Source organism: Stenella coeruleoalba (assembly GCF_951394435.1).
Source record: "Stenella coeruleoalba genome assembly, chromosome: 4".
In the NCBI taxonomy this organism is placed as follows: domain Eukaryota; kingdom Metazoa; phylum Chordata; class Mammalia; order Artiodactyla; family Delphinidae; genus Stenella; species Stenella coeruleoalba.
Window position 1 is genome coordinate 104,659,170 of NC_137149.1, and position 21,569 is coordinate 104,680,738.

At 42.9% G+C, this 21,569-nt stretch overlaps 1 protein-coding gene across 2 annotated transcripts in view; it reads left to right on the forward strand.

Annotated features, from left to right (window-relative positions):
- SEPTIN11 (septin 11) overlaps positions 1-21,569 on the forward strand; it is a 90,203-nt gene that overhangs the window by 34,149 nt on the left and 34,485 nt on the right. The window contains exons 1-3 of one of the 2 annotated variants that reach the window (XM_079920721.1): positions 9,554-9,645; positions 10,130-10,244; positions 19,637-19,832. In XM_079920721.1, coding sequence (XP_079776847.1) covers positions 9,634-9,645; positions 10,130-10,244; positions 19,637-19,832 — 323 coding nt within the window. In that variant the 5' untranslated portion in view covers positions 9,554-9,633. Of the gene's footprint in view, positions 1-9,553; positions 9,646-10,129; positions 10,245-19,636; positions 19,833-21,569 lie in introns of those variants that run through there. The other variant, XM_079920720.1, reaches the window with a different exon arrangement.

Genomic DNA, 21,569 nt, shown 5'->3' on the forward strand with positions numbered 1-21,569 from the left:
TGAATTTTCACCTTGCAGCTGGCCCAGGCGTCATGGAGGGCGGGGTGGACCAGGCGCCAGGGCGCTGGGTGCCGCAGCTCTGTCTCTCCACGTGGCCCTGCGCGTGGGGAAGACCCATCAGCCGCTGGACCTGTCTCCTTCTCCGAGAAAGATGAGGTTGGAAGATAACGATTTCTGTGAAACCTCACACGGGATACAAATTTGGTTGAGGTGTAAAATAGGGGTGGTGTTAGGAAAAGAGGGACATTCAAGTCGTGGATTTCCAGGCTCAGAAATAGAAATCAGCTGGTAGACTGGATGCACTTTTGTCAGTTAAGAGTGCTGGGTGGGCAAGTTTCAGCCAGAAAAGGGGTGATGGGAGGTTATTAACATCTGGGCACAGAGGAGAAAAATCTAACCTGAGACGGACAGGCTTCAGGAAACCTTCACCGTCTAATTCGGAGGGTAGCGGAGGGTTTAAGATGATTAACCAGTGGACTTTTTTCTTCTGCAAGAGGGCGGAGGCCTGTAAATTTATGCATGTTTTTAGCAATATGCATATGAATTGATATTATTCTAGAGGCCACTAATACCTTGAAGTAGACATTGTTGCCATTTGACATAAGAAAATCAGAGGAAGGACAGATTTGAATTGAGAATGGGGGATAGGGTGCGTTCTGTTGGAGATGGTGGCTTAGGGGTGCCTGTAAGCCTGGAGGCGGGCAGCTGGTTATAACCAGGGAGTTGTTAGCTTGGGGTTGTCATGGGCAGGGATGGGGTCATCCAAGCAAAAATGTGTCAAAAGAGCTGAGGAGAGAGAATTATGTTCATTCTTGCAACAGCTTGGTGAGCTAGTTTATTTTAAAGTTGACATGACTGATACAGCCACTATGCAGAACAGTATGGAGATTCCTTAAAAAACTACAAATAGAGCTACCATATGATCCTGCAATCCCATTCTTGGGCATATGTCTGGAGAAAACCATAATTCGAAAAGATACATGCACCCCAATGGTCATTGCAGGACCGTTTACAATAGCCAAAACATGTATATATATACATACAATGGAATGTTACTCAGCCATGAAAAAAAGAACGAAATAATGCCATTTGCAGCAACATGGATGGACCTAGAGATTATCATACTTAAGTGAAGTAAGCCAGACAGAGAAAGACAAATATCATATCATATTGCTTATATGTAGAATCTAAAACAAACAAACCAAACCAAACCAAAAAAAAAAAGGTACGAATTAACTTATTTACAAAATAGAAATAGACCCACAGACAGAGAAAACAAATTTATGGTGACCGAAAGGGAGGGGGGGAGGGACAAATTAGGAGTTTGGAATTAACATATACACACTACTGTATATAAAGTAGATAACCAACAGGGACCTCCTGTATAGCACAGGGAACTATACTCAATATTTTACAATCTATAAGGGAAAAGAATCCGGAAAAGAATATATATACATATATATAATTGAATCACTGTGCAGTACACCTGAAACTAATACAACATTGTAAATCAAGTACAATTAAAACAAGTTGATAAAACTGAGGCTGAGAAGTTAAATGAGTTACACCAGGTCATACAGCTAAACAATGGCAGAGTCGCCCCGTGTCTCCTGACTTCACGCGTCAGGTACCTTCTACTGTACTAATCTGCGTTTTTGCTTACTCTCGTCGCTTTCTATGTAACTTCGTTCTGTTATTAGAAAAGAAATAAGTACACATATTTTATCTTACCACCCACCTATTAGCTGCAGTAAAATTGCAGGCTTAGCTACTTTGAAAAGATTTTTATTATTGTTATTCACATTTCCTGATTTTTATTTATTTATTTAAATTCAAGTTGAGACTGTCCTTTAATATAAAGTCACGAGTAAATTTCCTGTGGTCCTGACACAACTTTTTTTTTTTAATTTATTTGGAGTATAGTTGCTTTACAATGTTGTGTTGGTTTCTGCTGTACAACGAAGTGAATCAGCTACATGAATCAGGATATAGACATATATCACCCCCTCCCTTGGACCTCCCTCCCACCCCAGCCCCCCAATCCCACCCATCTAGGTCATCACAGAGCACCGAGCTGAGCTCCCTTTGCTACAACTTTTAACAAGAAAAAATGTTGAAGTTTTGGTTTTCTTAGGTTATATTGTTCGCGGGTAGTATGAAAGAATTCACCCTAACATATCAGCACGACTTATCTTACCGTTTCTGCGTCTTTTTATGTCACGCAGATAACTGGCACCCCTTTCCCTCACTGTACAAAATCTGAATACGATCCATTTCCTGATTTTTAAAATCTCATTTCCTATTATAAAAGTGTGAGGGTTGGGCTTCCCTGGTGGCGCAGTGGTTGAGAGTCCGCCTGCCGATGCAGGGGACACGGGTTCGTGCCTCGGTCCGGGAAGATCCCACATGCCGTGGAGCGACTGGGCCCGGAGCCTGTGCTCCGCAGTGGGAGAGGCCACAGCAGTGAGAGGCACGCGTACCGCAAAAAAAAAAAAAAAAAAAAAGTGTGAGGGGTTTTTTTTGATAATTAATTCAAATATTACAGAAACATAACAGAAAGTAAAATTTCCCTATCATCCTACCATCCCCAAAGAAAACCCCTACACCATATTATTTTTGCAAGGATCTAGAAAAGCAAAATCTGTCCCTCTGCTGGGAGTCTTTTGGAGAAAGTTGCTTAGAGATGGTGCTTACTATTGGAGCAGTTAGTTAATATTAATCAAGATCTTTCCTGGTTATTTGGTGGTGTTTCGAGAGTGGCTCCTGGGTTTGATAGAGCTGACATTCCTGGCTCTGTGACTTGGGGACTGGCCCCTGGGTGCCTTTTTTTTCTCAGTCCCAGCTTCCAGCTGGGCTGCACTCAAGCTCTTTCCTCATATGGTTTTCCTCCTAAGAGTTCTCTCTTCTTCCTGGCTCTTACTCTTCTGCTGCTTGTGTGAGACAATTTCCTTGGGGGCTTTCTTGGCTCTGACCTTGGGATTTCATGGTATAGATGACAAGCAGAGTAGCAAATGTTGTCCAAGTCATTCTTAAAGAACGCAGTCCTCATTGGTAGTGAGATGCTTCAGATGTTTTATATTATGGAAGTGGCCCTAGCAATGCCTAGCCTTGAAAACATCCCAGTGCAGGCTTCGTAGTTGTGGTTTGGGTTGATACTTTGCATACCAGTGTTTTCCTTTTTGCATGAGAACTAAGGGCGTGTCCCATCTTCCCACCAACTTTTCTTTCTTTAAAAGAGAATATGAAACCAGTTGAATACTCTCTAGAATGTATTTAGGTAAGTGTATGTATTTACAAAAATGAACGATCGGGCACTTGGGAAGCGCTTACTTCTTGGACAGTTTGTGAGGCCAGGATTTCTCCAAATACTGAGAAGTGGCCGGTGCTCAATCAGTGATTTTGTGTGAGGAGAAGCACGTTCTTCTCTTTGCCTGTCTCCAGGTGGCTGGCATCTGTACTACTGAAACAGAGCCTCAAAAAAAAAAGACTCTAAGATGAAGGGATGTGTACTGCTCCTCTTCTCTAAGTGGACATCTCCTTTATGAGAAAAGACAGAGCGTAAAGGGAATATGCCCCATGGTTCCATCTCAGCTCTATTTTAAATTGGACATTCATTTTCTTAGGACTGGAGTCTTAATTATTTCTACCTCCTCCCATCAGGCAATGCTGGTCAAAAAGACTCTTGGTTTTCACCTGAATACATAAAACCTGCATATCAGTTGTACATAGGAGCTGTCTACTAAATTAATATCAAACAATGCTGCAGACTAATACATGTTTTTATATCCTATAAGCTGGTGGATCTCCTGCAAGAATCACATGAGTTATAAGGTTGCATCGAATTCTGTACTTTGGATAGCTTGTGATTATACGTTTGGATTGCTTGATTAACATCTGTCTGTCCCACTAGACTATGCGTTCCACGAGTTAGCAATTCTTTGCTTTCTCACCATCGTCTCCTTAGCATTTATCACAGTATCTGGCATGTGTCGGTGTTCAATAAATATTTGTTGAATGAACGAAAGCATGAAAAATTTGCTTTTCTTCTTGAAGAGATGATTAACTTACATAGAAGAATTTTCTACATTTTGTTTTGAGGCTATTAATCCACTTTTCAAAAAATTTCTTGAAGACTGCAGCTATAGCTGAAGAAAAAAGTTTTTAAGCAGGACAGTTGTAGGGAGTGGGTACGTAACTTTTGTTTTAAAACTAAGTCAAATTATTATAGTTAAGCAAGCAAAAGTGAAAAGTTCATGTGGAAGACAGGGTGGTACACACACAGATTTCTGTTCTGTTTGGAGTTAACCAGGGTAAATGACAGGAACTCCCTTTCAAGGGTCATGTAAAAACTGAGCCATCTTGGATCTGACAATAGAAAACATACTGCCAAGGGCTTCCCTGGTGGCGCAGTGGTTGAGAGTCCGCCTGCCAATGCAGGGAACGCGGGTTCGTGCCCTGGTCCAGGAAGATCCCACATGCGGCGGAGCGGCTGGGCCCGTGAGCCATGGCCGCTGAGCCTGCGCGTCCGGAGCCTGTGCTCCGCAACGGGAGAGGCCACAACAGTGAGAGGCCCGCGTACCGCAAAAAAAAAAAAAAAAGAAAAGAAAAGAAAATTTACCGCCAAGAAGATTTTGCCCTGTTGGCTTTCCTCAAACAACACGACAAGATTTAGATTTATGCATCTCTGATTTCCAAATGCAAGAAATCTTAGAATTAGCATTAGAACCAAAGACTTTGCTTAGAGGTCATTTGGTTAAATCTCATTTTACAGGTGAGGAAACATAAGCCCGGAGATTAAGTGACTTGGATCAATGTAATTCATTCTCCATAAAATGAGGCTTTGAGAAGAGTGTAACTTCCAGTTTGGTAATACATAAAAGAAGTTACCTGTTAAATTTAAAAAAATAATCCTTTAAATTTTAAAGAGGCAGAATCTCTCTAAACTTAAATTGTAATGTCTGTCTTTAAAGGTAAAAAAATGAAGTCTAATTGTTTTCAACCTACGTGAAAACAGGTATCACCTTGGTAACTGCTCTCCAGCTCCCCCTGACTGATGAGGGTCCGCAGCTGTAGACTACCTACTCACCACATCTACCGAAGCCTTCAGTTTTAAAAGGAAAGGACTGGGTTATCCCTTTGAGCATGGCGAATAGAATCCATCTGTGCACAGCCAGTTTGTTAATTTCAGGAGGCTCTGGGCTGGACTAAAATAGAAGGAAGAGTGAAGATGAGGAATCCTTAATGGTTTCCAGCCGGGAGGATGTGGATGCCTGCAAACAGGAATGGAATTCTGTGGCTTTCCCCTCAGCCTTGTAAATGAGCTTCCTATTTAGGGTGGATTTTCTTCACACTAGAGTTCCCCATTCTCTCTTCCATGTTCTTTTTTTCCTCTTTGTTCCTCCGTGAGTGATTCTCCCTCCCTGGTTAGTCTGCGGGCTTTGCCCATCCCCAGTTTCTCCCCGGGCTCTCAGCAGCAATAGGAGGGCTCCTCATTTTAAAATGACAGCTGTCTTCCTCCCACCTAATCTAGGGAAAGGAAACCCAGGTTTCCTGAGGACCTATTAAATGCTGGCCCTCCCATAGGTACCATTTCCTTAGTTCCTCCCAGCCACCCTGCCAAGTCCTCCATTTTTACTGATGGAGGACAAAAAGTAGAGAATCAAACCCATGGCTGTCTGACTCCAAGTCTTTTTCCATCCTACTTGTGGTTAAGCAAGATTTGGAATTGTGGAACATATTTTAAAGCGGCACTCAGAATGTAGGTGTTGGCACACATTCTTATATAATTTGTTTTATAATTATTTCCATAATGAAGTCAGCTAGATAGCTTCTGAAAAGCTTGTCGATTATGATCTCCAAAGTACACATTCATAATAAAGTGACCCTTTGTGTATAGACAACATTTATCTGGAAGGCTTCTGCAAGCTGGACTTCTTTTCCCTGGTAGATTTGGAGAGCTCCAGCCTTCCTGAAAGATGCCCCCCTGACTTTCCCTAGCCAAATGCTACCTGTTCCCCCTTTGTCATTCCCACAGTTAAAGTGATGGTATGTTATCACTTTTATCCTTAATAGTATTACATTTACTTGTGTCCTGTCTCTACTGCTACATTGTAAACCCCTCAAGAGCAGGGAGAGTGTTTAATCAATGAATAACAAAAGTAATGTATTTTTGCTCCCTTAGTGCTTTGAGCAGTGAGGTTTTTTTTGAATGAACAAATAATTGTGTTCATGTCAAGATGATCTGGAAAGAGAAAAATGAGATGGTCAAGTTAAAGACTGGTTATTTTATACTATAGAATTGTGTCATTGCCCATTTCAAGATGCAGTGGGCCTAGAAGTTATCCAAGTACAACCCCTCCCTAGATAGATTAGCAAATGGAGGACTGAATCAATTAAGGTCTTATAGTTACTTACTTAGAGGCTCCAAGGTGGCACTTACATCTCAAAAATGGTCCAAACTAAACCCTTTATTATTGGCTTCATGTGCCATAGATGCAAAAATCAAAGTCTCAGCATTGCCAGGACCAGTGAAAATATACTTAGAGCTACTTTGCCAATTTCAGTTCTCAACTTCCGCCTCTTACGGTTGCCAAAGAATTATGATTTTAGAGAACGTTTTTTTCTTTCTAGTTTAATATACTGGATTTCAATAGCAGCTCCAATTACTGTATTGTCTGGGGCTACCTAGGAGCTTAGATCATCATGTGGTAACAGTGACTAAGTGGGAGGACTCTGGACTCTGGCACCTGACCTCCTAGGTCCACATTTCAGCTTCTCACCTTATTGGCTGTGAGACCTTGGGCAAGTTACTAAACTTCTGGGCCTCTGTTTTCTCATCTGTCAGTTGAGATTAGGTAACAATAGTAACTACCTCACAGAATTGTTAAGATAAACTCATTCATTCATGTTGAGGGCTTTTCTGGAACCTTGGTCCATAAATGTTAGTTAGCTGTTATGATGATGATGGTGGAATACCAAATAGCTCGAGCTACTTGTATCCAATTCTTATTTTCCTTTTATTGGTAGGGGGAATGTTGACTGAAATTCTCCCTGAGATTTCGTAGTAAAGACAAGCCTGGAGATAAAATTTCTGTGGGATCTGGAAGGTGTGGATATGTAAACACTGGCTGTAAGTTCCTTCCAGTTAGAGGAAATAGTATGAGTAAAGTCTGATGAAGAGAACCCTGGGGTTTTCTCCCAGGAACTGTAATTCCATTTCACCGCAGTGGAAGGTGCTCCCTGGGAGGAGTGGGAATAGAGTTTTGTGTTTAGCCCATGGAGGCTCCTGAGATGGCAGGCCAAGTTTGGATTGAGGGCCTTTGAGTACCCTTTGAGTACCCTTTGGCAGCAAGGTAGAGCGAGGGAAGATTAGAGGGGGTGGGATGGAGGCAAGGTGACAGTTGCAAGGCTGTTGAATTAGCATGAAGAGGAGGAGGGTGTGGCACTGATAACAGTTTGGAATTGATGCAGGCAGGTGGGTTTCAGGTATAGATAAATGGCACTAAGAGAAACAGGGAACCCGGGAGTAGGGGTGGGTTTGCAATAGAAGAAGATGATTTCAAGTTTCTTGAAGAACAAGTAGAGGGACAGAAAGGACAACCCGGGAGAACTGCCCCTTTTGGTAGAAATTCAGAACTGGAATGCGGAGTTCAGTACTTAGAAAATTCTGAGAGTCGTTGCTAGGTGTGTGATAGCGGTAAAGACATGAGACTATCTGAGATTCCCTGAGATCACGCCTGTAGACTCAGGAGCCCCGCACACATTCTTTGGATAGAGACATCTAAGGCTTGAAGCCGTAAGCGTGGTGCCGAGAAGTGCTGGGGTGTAGGAGTTCACTTTAGCTGCTGTGTGTGAGCTAGAGCTCGCCTCACACATCCTGCAGTGCTTTCAGTTTTAAGCCTGTTCATGAACCAGAGGAGGAGCTTCCTATTTCCCCTTTCCCCATCACTCACCAATGGGCAATAGCCCAGTAAAGGATTCCTTTACTGCTGGGCAGAGAAATAGGCTCAGATTATGGAATTTTTAAATGGCATTATAAAATGGACATATTTTATATGACAAAGAAGAGAAGACATCAATTTAAATTAAAAAAAAAATTTTCAAGACCAAACTGTTTTATAACCCTTCATTTTGTATGTGGTTTTCAGTGGGTATAAAAATACTCGGTGGGTATGTGGGTGGTTTCTCATGTTTTGGAAATGGTGAGAATATGAGATGCTGAGCATTGGGTTCTGGGATGAGAGCTATAATTACTAACTCTGATTCTTTCCCCGGATTGGCTCCCGGGTGGATATCTGAACCTAAAAACCCAACAAGAGTCCAGAATGCAGAGCAATAAACCACTCTCCTCCCCGCACCGCCCCCCCCCCCCCGAAATTGAATTATTGTGGCAAAGAGGAGAGGGAGGGCGGGACGATGGTTCTAACTTGCCTCGTCCCCTTTTCGTGCTGCTCGCTGACTGTTCAAGGCTGTGGTGCATCAGGAAAGAGGCTGGTGTGACGGCTTCTCCTCGCTGTCTGCACAGCAGCCCCTGTGCAGCTGGGATGGAAAGAGTTCTAAATATAACCCAGACTCCTTTCACATCTTCCTCCCCCAGTCTTGGCGGATGTGGTAAACACCCTAAAAATACCTGCTGTCTGAACCTTTGAGGTCTTTGGAGAGGAAGGGGCAGGTGGTAGCCCTGGGGCCACAGGGTGCTGTCAGGAGGCCTTGCCAGGCTACCAGGGCTGCTCCCCAAGCTGTTTGGTGCACTGTTGGCCAGTCCATCCTGCTCAAGGATAAGAGCCCACTCTTGAGTCTCATAGTCACTGCTGGCAGGTTTCAAGGAGACTATTCATAGACTAGACATCTGTTCTCTGTCCCGTTGACCTCAAACCTGCAGCTGCCACCGTGGTATTCAGGCAGTGTTGTGTCTTCCAGTCTTGTTTCACAGAATCAGAATTGTAGAGCTAGCGAGGCCCTCAGGTATTACATTGTTCATAAAACATTCCATTAAAATCACCACATTTATGGAGTTACATTTCCCTGCCTCCATAGTGACTTAGGGATTTGGAAATGGAGTCTCAGTCTTTGATTATTAAAAGACCTTACTGTCCTCATTGTGTAACACACATAGGAGGATAACGAAAACCAGTCTTTTTAAAAATAGTGACCAGATGATCCTGTGCACGGCGTTTTCTTCTTTATTAAAAAATGGAAATTTGAGGCTCATTTTCTCACCCAAAATTCAGTATCTCGAGTATAAAGCTCATTGGCAACATAGCCAGACATCAGGAGTCTCATTTTCAGGCAGACTTTCAAGATCTAGTTTCTGGAATCCCATACCATAACTGTGGTGTTTAATTGAAAGACCATAGCTGACCTCTGCTTTCCTGGGAAAGAAAGGTTTCCCAGATGATCTCCAATACCCACGGAATGCATTCAAAGTTGTGGAGGCAGTCAGCACCATCTAATGAAACAGCATAAATCATCCAGCTTTGAAATGTATGATAACTACCTTAGTCCCAGTCTCCTTCAGGAGACTCTTGAGAAGGTGCAGGGAGTGCAGAACCTGTGCTAGGAGCTGTGTGAGGGAGAGCAAAGGAGCCCCAAGAAGTCCGTCCAGATGATGGAGAAGGAACCAAGTCCTGTGCCATGCCATTTTCAGTATGTTCATCATGGTAGTTACAGAATTTCCATAATTGTAACGGGTATGCATCCTCCCCTGTGAGCTTCTCAGAGCTCCTTCCTGTATCTGGAAGAGTGTCATTTATTTTTTGCCACTGGGCTGCAAGTAAATTGAAGGGTTTTCTTGAGTGCTTGAAGCTGTCAAAATGGTTGAAGTTTTTAATGTCACTTAAGGCATGTCTGAATCAGCCACTGCTAGAAGCTTATTTCCCCTGGACCAGTGCACCTGTAACCGGACCTGAGCTGCCTGGGAGGGGGCTTGGTGTACTTAGGGACTCAGTGTGATTTTGTGGAAAGAGCGTAGCTCTGGAGTTGGTAGCTTCTGTTGTGTAGAAGCCAGGGACGGGGTGGGCACAGAGGGGTCGCCTTTTTCCATGCGTGTCAAGAAGAGAGGATGGGAGGGGGAGGGGTACCCAGGTGGCACTGTCATGGGTTATCAAATGTTTCCTTTCTGAAATTCCAGAATGAAGAACTTCGAAACTTGTCTCTTTCCGGCCATGTTGGATTTGACAGTCTCCCCGACCAGCTGGTCAACAAGTCGACTTCTCAAGGATTCTGTTTCAACATCCTGTGTGTTGGTAAGTGACTCATCCCTTGCTGCTGAGCAAGGAATCTGACTCTTAGGTGTTGGCAGGTGACTGTCAGAGGGGCACGTTTCAGGAAATAAGGGGAATGATATTTTTTTTACTCTTTCATTATCAGTAGAGCAGGGCAGTGATACCCACTCATGTATGTCACACAAAGATCGAGACGTGTATTTAGGTAGAACGCTCTGTAGGCTTTGTGACGTTACTCAAAATGTTATTTTCATTTGTGTCACATTGTCAAGCAGTGATCAGTTTAATATTGCTATTGAACCACTTATTTAAATTTTTTGTGGGGGGAGGGGCTTAGACTCTAGCTAGACTATAGGAAGTTGAAAGAAGGACCTGAGATGCACATACATGGGAAGATCATTCAAAAGCATTTTAAGAATTTGCTTCCAGGGTCTTTGACTGTGGTGCAGTAGGAATCTCCACTGAAGTCTTTTTAACGATATGCTGTCTACAGTAAGTAAAATCTGAAACTACTTTAACCACTTCGATAAACTTAGAATAGTTAAAATTTTTGCTCTCAGAGCAAAAGACAATTTAAAATTCTATTTTATATTTTTGAAATACCTTTTCTGCCTGAATTAATAAATTAACCTTTTGTCTTTAAATTGGAATCTGAAACTGACCTCAGTTTATTCCTGGTAGATAAATGGAAAAGGCCAAAGAGATACAACTTACATATCTGCATTCTCAGGATGTGTTATTCGTATCCTTTAGATGTTATGCATTGACCTAAGCCTCTGGCCTTGGTATTTTTCTTCTTCTTTAGCCATATCTTTCTTAAACTAAGACAAGGAAGGTAGGAAAGGAGGTGGAGAAAAAGAGGAACATAGAAATAGAAATCTCCTGTTGGTTTGAAGCAGATGTGTCCCTGGAACAGATGACGGCCTTTCCTTCACCCTCCCTGTCACTCTTGATGAAGGACCAGGCTAAACAGCAGTGATGTGGCTCGGGCTGCATTGTTTTGTTGCCATTGTCCTCTGGGCACAGACTTCAAGACAAATTAAAAGGAATTCTGTATGTATGCGATATGTGTTCTCTGTGTATCCTCCCCCGACGTTTGGCAGAATCTCCTGACTTCTCTTGTCTTAAGTAAAATGAAGTGACTTTAGAAAAGAAAGATGTGCATTCAATGTAAGTTAGTTGTTGGGGGGAGGGCCAGGTATTTTCCTTTCTTTTTGTTTTTTGTTTTTGTTTTTTTTTGCGATATGCGGGCCTCTCACTGTTGTGGCCTTTCCTGTTGCGGAGCACAGGCTCCAGACGCGCAAGCTCAGCGGCCATGGCTCACGGGCCCAGCCGCTCCGCAGCATGTGGGATCTTCCCGGACCGGGGCACGAACCCGCGACCCCTGCATTGGCAAGCGGACTCTCAACCACTGCGCCACTAGGGAAGTCCCAGGTATTTTCCTTTCTGAAAATTCTTCGAGAGGAGCATATTGAACGTGGCCCCTGCACTGGGCATTCGCTAGTAGAAAGCCGCCGCTGACTTGCACACCAGATGGCTTGCTGTCTGGCATTATGTCTCAGGCACTGGAGAGAGAATGACTGGAGAGAAACGTGACCAGAGCCCGTCAGCTCTCCTGCTTTTCCCTTTTCCCCACTTGAAGCCCATTAAAATTCAGCAGGGGACCCCCCTGGAATGACAGCTCTCAGAGTGGCATAAATGAGTCGTCTTTTCTCTTCTGCTAAATGCTCACTGCAGAGCGGGACAATTCTTCATTAGCATAGCAATTTGTTGGCAATTTGTTGATTTTCTATTGAAAAATGTGCTAAATTGTGGGCCAGTTACTATTCTGGCTTCTCTTCTCTGTCTCCCCCAGCCCTGTCTTCAAAATCAGTTTCAAGAATCTATGTGAGAGCTGTGGCCCAGCCCCTGCAAGTAGGATTAAAGCCTTCCAGTGGGCCTGGGCTGGAAGGACCTGGTTTGACCGGGTGTGTGGTGTGCAAGGGGGAGTGTTGGCTGGTTGGCTGACCCTTGTGTTACTAGCACAATTATGGTGCTAGTTGGAATTCCTCACAAGCCACCTCCTTGCTGTGCTGTTGGATTTGTAAAGCAGCTGCTATTCTGACTCTCCTGGGTGGGTGATAATTCCTATGATTCTTAGGTTTTTATTCTTGTTCCATTCTTAACCAGGTTGAAAATCAGTTTTTCAAGTTATTTACAATAATGCATATTTACGTTAAAAAATTATAAAATGTCCCCCCTTCTCTCCTGCCCTCATTTCCATTCCACAGAGAAAACACTGTGGAATCCTAGGAACTTTCTAAACTTTTCTGTACTTGGAAATTATTTTCGGAGGCTGAAAACAACACTCATTATCTCACCTTTTTGTAGAAGTCCCACGTGTGTCTCACCAGGCTAAAATCAAGGCATCCGCAAGGCTATGCTCCTTTCTGGAACCTCAAGGGGAGAAGACATTTCCTTGTGTTTTCCATCTGCTGGAGGCTGCCCACATTCCTTGACTCTTGGACCCTTTCCTCCATTCTCAAAGCCAGCAATGTTGTATCTCTCTCTGACTGTTCTTGAGTTAGGAAATTTTCCACAGAGAATTGCAGAAATCTAGTTTAAACTCAGTTAAGGCTCTTCCTCAACCTCCAGACACACTAGAAAGGTAATACATTGAATTGTGTAATTAAGAACAGCTGGCTCTAGGGATGCAGCGTGTTTGCAGGGCTCTGTTTCTGGTTTTCGAGCCTGTTTGCTGCTGCGTGGCTTCATGGTCGGGCTTCTTCTTCAAGGAGGTGGTACAGCCTCCAGCAGTGTTGCCAGCTGAGCAACCCCAGAGGAGAGGGAGGCAATTCCTGACAAGGCCTTCTCAACAGTCATAGGATCTCTGATCAACCAGGCTGGGGTCATCTGCCCGCCCAGGGTGGGAGATGGGGATCAATCATCCCAAAACATACAAAGGTCCCGTAGGAGAGAAGACATGGGCAGAAAGGAGAAAGGCCATGGGAGAGACACACACTGGACAGATATAAACAGGTCTCTCATGACTACATAAGTACTTTTTTGTTTTGGTGTAACATAAATGAGATCATGCCCTTCTATTCTTTTGCATTGTCTCCTTTCACTCTACAGTACGTCCTGCCTATCCTTCCATGCCCGTATATCTAGCAGGTTCTTTTCCATAGCACTTTGGAGCTCTTCCGTTGGAGCCAACATTAGCCCTTTGGGAGATAGGGGTGTCAGCCTTAAGGTAAACGTACATATCCTCAGAGGGTAGGACACATCAGATCCCTTCACAAATAATTTACAGCAAAACATCTGTATAAGGAAACAACTTTCGCTGTCAATTAATGCTCTTTTTTTTTTTTTAAAGAAGATGTTGGGGGTAGGAGTTTATTAATTAGTTTATTTTTGCTGTGTTGGGTCTTCGTTTCTGTGCGAGGGCTTTCTCTAGTTGTGGCAAGCGGGGGCCACTCTTCATCGCGGTGCGCGGGCCTCTCACTGTCGCGGCCTCTCCCGTTGCGGAGCACAGGCTCCAGATGCGCAGGCTCAGTAGTTGTGGCTCATGGGGCTAGTTGCTGCGTGGCATGTGGGATCCTCCCAGACCAGGGCTCGAACCCGTGTCCCCTGCATTAGCAGCAGGCAGAGTCTCAACCACTGCGCCACCAGGGAAGCCCTGCTCTATCTATTTTTAAAGTAAGAGTCTATGAAAAGCATTCTAGTTGATCAAAATATTTTGACAGCCACTTGGAGGAGTTGGTGTCGTATTTAACTCAAGAGTATCCATGGTGCTTGTCATCCTACTGTGCACTTCTGTTTTTTATGCTCATGCCTGGTGTTTATAGCATCATTATTTCCATGTGAAAAGTATGGAAGGGAATTGAGGATTTATTTTAAAAAAGAGTTATGATCCCAGTAGGGAAGCTGATGATGTTTTTCAAAAAGGCCTTAGAATTGTAATTTTGTTTTGTGGCAAGATCCTACAGGTTGCAAACAGAGAGGAAACAAACCGGGACAGAAATGAACCCTGGTGTGCACCTAGTTTAGTTTTAGAGGCCCTGAATTAAATGCTTTTAGAACCTATCTCTCTCGAGTCCTGGATAGAAATGTAATAAAGAGTGGGAGAGTAGTGTTCACTTAACTGGGAAGAGAATTCTTGATGCTGAATCAGGTACCAGACACCCAAGATCATAGTTCCCCTACTCTCCATCTTGCCTACAACACAGCCGTTCACCCACAAAATTGCACTTTGTTTTAAATAAAGCCTTTCTTTCTTACCCACGCTGTATTTCTCCAAAGAATCTAAATTAGTATTCAGCCTTTCTTCACAATTTTAAATTTATACATCTTTGTCATTCACTTTCCAAAATGACACCAGCTCTGTGAGAAACTCCAGCATTGATGCAGCTGTATGTAGTTCTTTGTGCACCTACACAGATGGATAAAATACTGTTACATCCCTGCTTTTGAAGAGGAACCAGTTCAACAGCAGGATCAAAGTAAATTAATAACTTTTTTTTTTTTTTTTTTTTTTTTTTTTTGCGGTACGCGGGCCTCTTGCTGCTGTGGCCTCTCCCGTTGCGGAGCACAGGCTCTGGACACGCAGGCTCAGGGGCCATGGCTCACGGGCCCAGCCGCTCCGCGGCATGTGGGATCTTCCCGGACCGGGGCACGAACCCGTGTCCCCTGCATCGGCAGGTGGACTCTCAACCGCTGCGCCACCAGGGAAGCCCTAATAACATATTTTGAAAATAGAATTAAAAAAAAAATAATTCCACTGTATTGTTGTGCGGGGAAGGCAGAAGAGGAATAGAAAACAGACAAGTTCGAGATCATTTTAGCCGAGGCTATAGTGTCAGCATAAGCTGTAGAATTTTACAATCAGATCTTAAACATTTTTATCCCATCTTGCTTTTCCAGGAAAGGCTCTGAAGTGGTTTACAGGGTGAAATGAATGAGTTAATGAATAAAAGATAAAATTAACCACAGAAAATAAAGTGAAGCCAAGGTTAGAGTCAGAACTCAAAGCCATCAGACATGCCTATAGCAGTTGATTCTCTCAGGAACGCATGTGCCTCTCCGCCAGGGGTCAGAGCATGGAGGGACCCATTCATTCAACAGATATTTGTTAAACACATATTATGTGCCAAAGACAAGTTAAAAGTTTAATGATGGCAGACTTACAGTAGCTATAAAGTAAAAACAAAATAGTTGCTCCAGATGAAACACAGTTCACTGGGAAAAATCTCTCCCATGGATTTTCAGAAAAAAACATACGGTGGCCGTCCCTGCATTTAAGCCTGGGTTCCTGAGCGTCCCCCACTCAGTGCCACTGAGCCAGGCAACGCCGAGGGTCACGTGCTGGTCCTCCAAGGGGACTTGAAAGACCAGCATGCTTTGGCTAATACCACCAGCTCATACCGCGGCTGGTGGTATTAGCTAAAGCATGTCCCATCAGAGGCGCTTCTATGAGGAGTTAAAACAACACAATGTAGCTCTCTGATTATCTGGCTTCATCCAAGAATAAAATCCAGAATGTTTAGAGGAGGCAGTCAGACCTTCATGCACAGCTATTTGAATAATGAGCCAGTCTTGGCAGTCAAAATGCTGAATCATAGATCAACTATTTACTCAGTTTACAATTAAGTACCTTCTAGTTCATAATACATTCCTCTGTGTGTTGTTTTGTTTTCGTTTTGTTTTTTTCTTTTTTAATAACGTCCAGCTTAGAGCTTGCGGTTTAAACAGAATGGAAGGGGCAAGCCTGCTTCCCACGGTGCGATGGGTGTTACGCTCACCAGCACTGGCAGACACGGGAGAAACAGAAGGCCCAGATAGCGCTTCAGGAGTAAATCTCTAATTATTCTAACAACTGTTCAGGCAGATGAATTTATAACAGAATAAGCAACAAACTCTGAAAAATCTACCGAAGTGGCAAATGTCAATATAAATGATCACCATGATCGTTTTTCTTTTCAGTTAACTGAAAAGAAATGCCTGAAACTGAATGCCTGCTCTGTGCCAGGGATTCTGAAATGTTTCAGAGTTGCTGCCAGTCATTAATTGTCTCAAAATATTGTAGTTGTTGGGTTTAAATTGGAACCTATGCCAGGTAGGCTTTTGGTTACTCAAGTCAAAAGAAGCCTTTGTGCTCTTGTGTGTCCTCAAAAATATAGAAAATGCCTTCTTTTCTGATTGACCTCAACAACAAACGCATTGAAAAGCTCTCCTAGTTCTAGAATTCCTTTTATTCCAAAAGCTGTCCTTTCTTAGTGAACTGCTTGTGGTGAATTGCACTGCTGCTGGAGTAGCTGTGTCTAATTAGGGCTCTTCAAAGCACAGAGCATAGGAATGGAAAGCAAAGCACTCTGAAATTTAGAGGAACAGTGGTTTTTCCAACCCATGGACTAACCCTGTGCTGTAAGTAGGCCCTGGAATGCTAATTGTTCGTAATTTCCACCTTAATGCAAATAATAATCAAAATTACCTTGCCTTTGAAAACAAAACAGAACATGGTGTTCTTGATACACATATGCTTAACTAATTCTCAACTTAGGAAAATGTGATGGTAAGTTCAGTCCTGTCCAGGTAACCTAGAATCCTTGCCATGTAAATGGAAGTCTTTATTGCTGTTTTTACGGGAAGAGATGAAAGTTAAGTGGGTCACTTTCCACTGATAGAACCGTTACCTTATAGGGGAAATTTTATAAATAGTTCTGCTGTTGTGCCTTTTTCCCTGTTCTGAAAATAGGTAAATTCTGAAAAGAAGTTTGCTCTTTTGAGAAAGTACTCAATGACTGGAGTACCTTCAGTGTAGAATTGCCTTGCAGATTCTGTGTATCTTACAAGTGAGAACCCTGTTTTGTTTCTGTATCCATTACTTCGTAACTTTGTTTTGTTCCAAGTTATTTTGTTAAGTCCCCAACGGTCGATATCAGCTTGGTGAGCATTAGGGAACAGAGACTACTTTAGGTTACTTTTATTGATGGGTCTTTTTTTGTAAGAATATGAAGGAAAGTAAGGAAGACAGGAGACAGTCTCGAGCGCTACACAGCTAGACTTCACGGAGACCTGGAAGGACATTCAGGATATTACAGAAGTTCAAGAAGTGTCAGTTGCTGTTTTTCTTCACCATTTTATCCCCAGCACCTATGCTTGTCACATAGTAAATACTCAAGTATTATTAATGAATCAATTTCAGGTACTAGTGTCTACCATATCTATCTGCTCTCTTTCTCCTGTATGTCCAGCTAATGGTCCGTCAGCAACATGTCTTCTATTTATTGGCAGCCTTTGCTGCCTCGCGGCATCTGATTTTTCGCTTCTCTCAGCATATCTTTTCTTTTTCATGCCATCGTGCTGTGTGCAGGTTCAAACTCCCAAAGAGAGAAGTTTGATTGGATAGACAAGTCACTGTCCAGTATAGAGCATTCTCACAGCACTGGCGTCCATGGGTGCCTTTGGACAGGGGGCTAGCCCTGGGCCAGTTATCTGTGGTCATTAGCAAGGTCCATGTTGTAAACTATGGTCTTGCTTGTGAGAGGAATGTGGTGATGGCAGACATTTAAAATATCATTCCCATAATAGTAAATCAGAGTCTGGCTAAGTATTCAGTCATGTTCCAGGTCAGATTCTAAGCTATGGGAGATCAGGCCAGTTCGTTGTTGTATTCCCAGAACTTGGTACTAAGCTGGAAAGGAGACTGGCTGAAAGAAGACTGATGAAGGAGGAAATTCTTTGATCTTAGATGTATCGGGTCCAACGGGTAAGGCTAAAGAGTTAGGCAAATGTCCTTGAACAACTTTTATCCTACAAGTGAATCCCGGTAGTCAGGGGCAAACCACATAAGGCTTCTAATTAGAGAAAGCTCAATTACAGGAAGATTCCATTCTACTTCATGTTTGTACTGTGTTGGAAAGCAATGAGTAATACAGAACTTCTAACTAGCAGAGGTATTTTGTCAGTGGGAAAGTTGCCCTAAGGCTATAAATCTCAGAGCTGGTTTTCCCCCCATGGAATTGTCACCATCCTAAAAGTCATTATGGCAATTTTTCAGAAGAGAGGTGCTGTTCCTAGGACCATCATGGGGTTGGGATTTGTTGAAAGGGCCGCAGTATATTGGTATGTTTAAATTGAGCTGAAAATCTAATTGGGAAATTTTCCAGAGTTTTTTTTTTTAAAGGCATTCCTATAGATAATGTTTCTTGATATCTACTATCACACACTCGACCACCACCCCTGACAAGGGTGGGTTCTTTCTCACTGCCAACTAGTTTTGACTCAAGAATTAGTATATAGAGAGAAAATTTTTCTTGGTCTTATTTTGAAGACCAAGCTAAAGTTCTCCATGGCTCCACATTTGGGTCTTACCATTTGATTGGTGTAGTGGTGCTAGGTACCTGCCACTCTCCTTTGCATATATTAGGGGCTCAGTAAGACTTAGCTGACTTGAATTATCAATGTGAATTAATAAGGTCATTGTTGCAGGTTATTTAACATCATTCAGTTTCATTGTCACAAACATCCGCTTGAAACTGGGAAATCTAACAAGTGCTTGCCATCTGCTGAATAGGGAGAGAAAATGGAGGATTCTCACAGATTCATAACCATACCTAAAAAATATTAGGCAGTCAGTTTTCTCTGTAACAGTAAAGTCAGGATGCTGTGTTGGTTGAGTGTAGGTGTTAGAACCACACAAACTTGGGTTAGAAGCCTGGCTCTGCCACTTAACAGTGTGACTTTAGACAAGTTACTTAGACCTTATTTAAGCCTTAATGCCCCACCTGTAAAAGGGAGGAAAGAGCAGTACTTATTCCATGGGGGTTAGTACTAGGGTTTAAATGAGATAGTGCATTGGAAGCTCTTACCACAGGGCCTGGTACAAGGTAAGCGCTCAGCGGCTGTAGCTGGGTTTGTTATGATTGCTATTGTTTGTCAAGTGTGTTGTTTTGAAAAATGTAATTCTTTTCCACAACAGTAGATGGTATCAAGTAATTCAATACAAATGAATCAGCCTTTTGAATTTTCTTTGTAACAGAAACTCAGCAATATAGAATTTTTTTTAAAGCAAAAATGTTACATGCCAACATTTAGGGAAGGAGGAACTACGGTTTATGTCTTTGAAATGACCACAGACTGACCACAGGCAAGCTTATAGGTTCTAATTCTCTATGCAGAGGTAAAGAAAAGCATCTTGATCTGTAAGTTCAAGATCTTTTCTACTGAACGGTTTTGGAAATTCATTAAAGCGTTTCTCGGGAAGTATTCCATAGATCACACATGGAAAGAACTATCTTTTTGTGGTGGGATTTTTGGTGATACTGACTTTTCAAAAAATTTTACTGTCATGATGATGAAAAGCTCCTGATGATGTGAACTGGTGCCTCAGAGGCACTGACACATTCTTTGATTTCTCCCTTGTGGTCATGCAGGCGAGACGGGCATTGGCAAATCCACGTTAATGGACACTTTATTCAACACCAAATTTGAAAGTGACCCAGCTACTCACAATGAACCAGGTGTCCGGTTAAAAGCCAGAAGTTATGAGCTTCAGGAAAGCAATGTACGGCTGAAGTTAACCATCGTTGACACTGTGGGATTTGGAGACCAGATAAATAAGGATGACAGGTACATCTTGGGATTTTGTGGGGATGTAAATGAGTGAGAAGGTAACAGGATCCATCCCGGATAAATGCAAAGACTAAATGTTCGCTAGTTATGGGGCTTGGTCTCCTGTCACCTAAAAGATAAGACATTCTTGTCCTCTGAGAAATTTTCTTAGAATGTTCTTGAGGTCAGAATCAGCTAGTGTAATTGATTCCAGCTAGAGTAAGGAGAAAAGGGATTTGTTAGAAGGCAATTTGTTAGAAGGCATAAGCTACCTTATGGCATATTTCCAGGAGAGTCATGGAACCAGGCTTGGGCGCTTTCCCACCTGGAACAGCAGTCTAGAGAAACACGTGCAGTTAGTGGAACCCCTGCCGCAAACGACCTTGTATAGTTTGGTACCTGTGACACTGGGGAGAGGTCTCTAGAACCTTTACCCAGTCTGTCTCAGAGAGCCAAATGCCTTTACCATCGCTTGCAAGAAGAACCCCTTTCCCTGTGTGGGCCTCTGCCTCGTGTGGCTCCCTTCCTGCTTCCAGGTCTTGTACGGCTGCATCTGCTTGGTAGAAAGTAGACCAGATCCAGAACACTAGCTGCAAGAGAGTCTGGGAAGTGTGGTTTCTCGTTTTTGTTGTTGTTGCTGTTTTAACTCTGCCAAAAATAAAAAGGGGGGGGGGCATTAAAAAGTAAAAGGAGTTTGGAATGAGCGTCTGCCACGCTCTTCTAGTCTCTGAGGCAGATTGGGATATTTGACTGAATCCCCAAATTCCTACAGATCTGAATGAAAACTTGGAGTCAACGTGATTTCCCCAAGAAGCCAAAGCCCAGGAGTTAGTAGACCCGGTTTGTGATCTGGATTCTGCCCATGAGCAGCTATGGGACCTTGGCAATTTATCTCACTGTAAGGGAAATGACCTGGAGACTCTCAGGCCTCTTCCAGTGGGATCTGTATACAGTCTCTTCTTAGGTGGGGTCTAAGGAAGGGCACTGGGAAAGGCTAAGCCTGGAGGAGGGGTGTGGTAATAATACACAGCTGATACAGTGCTATCAGCTCCTAAAACCCCAAAGTGAAGAAAGCATGTTTGTGAAAGATCGCTTGGAAGAATTGTTGTTGACTTCCAGCCAGCGCAGGATCTTAATATTGATGCTAGTGCCGTGGCCTGAGCACTGTGTGCCCTTTGTGCATTGTCTGGGTCTTCCTGTGGGCTGCTCGTACTTGGGTGGCCCGCTGGGTGCAGAATGGCCACATTGAGTCCGAATATTGAGTGTGGTTTCAGTGGAGCCTAGTGAGGAATTCAGATCGCTCTCTATCCAGCAAGGGTTTGTTAAGCTAATTTGATAATATATATAACAAACTTCTTTGTCAGTGTAGAAGAAGGACATGTTTAAGCTGCTTAAGAAATAAAATGTCTTTTCAGAATTTTGGTCCTGTAAGTTTGTATGTCGACAGAAGCTGTTAGCTATGTCAGCCCCACGTATTCATTCACTAAAACTGGTTTACATAGACTTGATGATCTAGTTATAAAAGAATATAGTGAGGTTTTACTTTTTTCTTTTTTTTTTTTCGAGGTGAAGCAAACAGTCATTTTATTGACTCAAGTTCTTTCATTTATATCTTATCTCAGGCTATTTTGCTTTAGTAGTTTAGCACTCATCAGTTAGTAGAGAAGGCTGTCCGCATCCAGAGGCTTTACTTTTATAAAACACACATAGTCATTTTATAAAAAAGCCAAGCAAGTTTGGCCCTTTTCTCTGAGT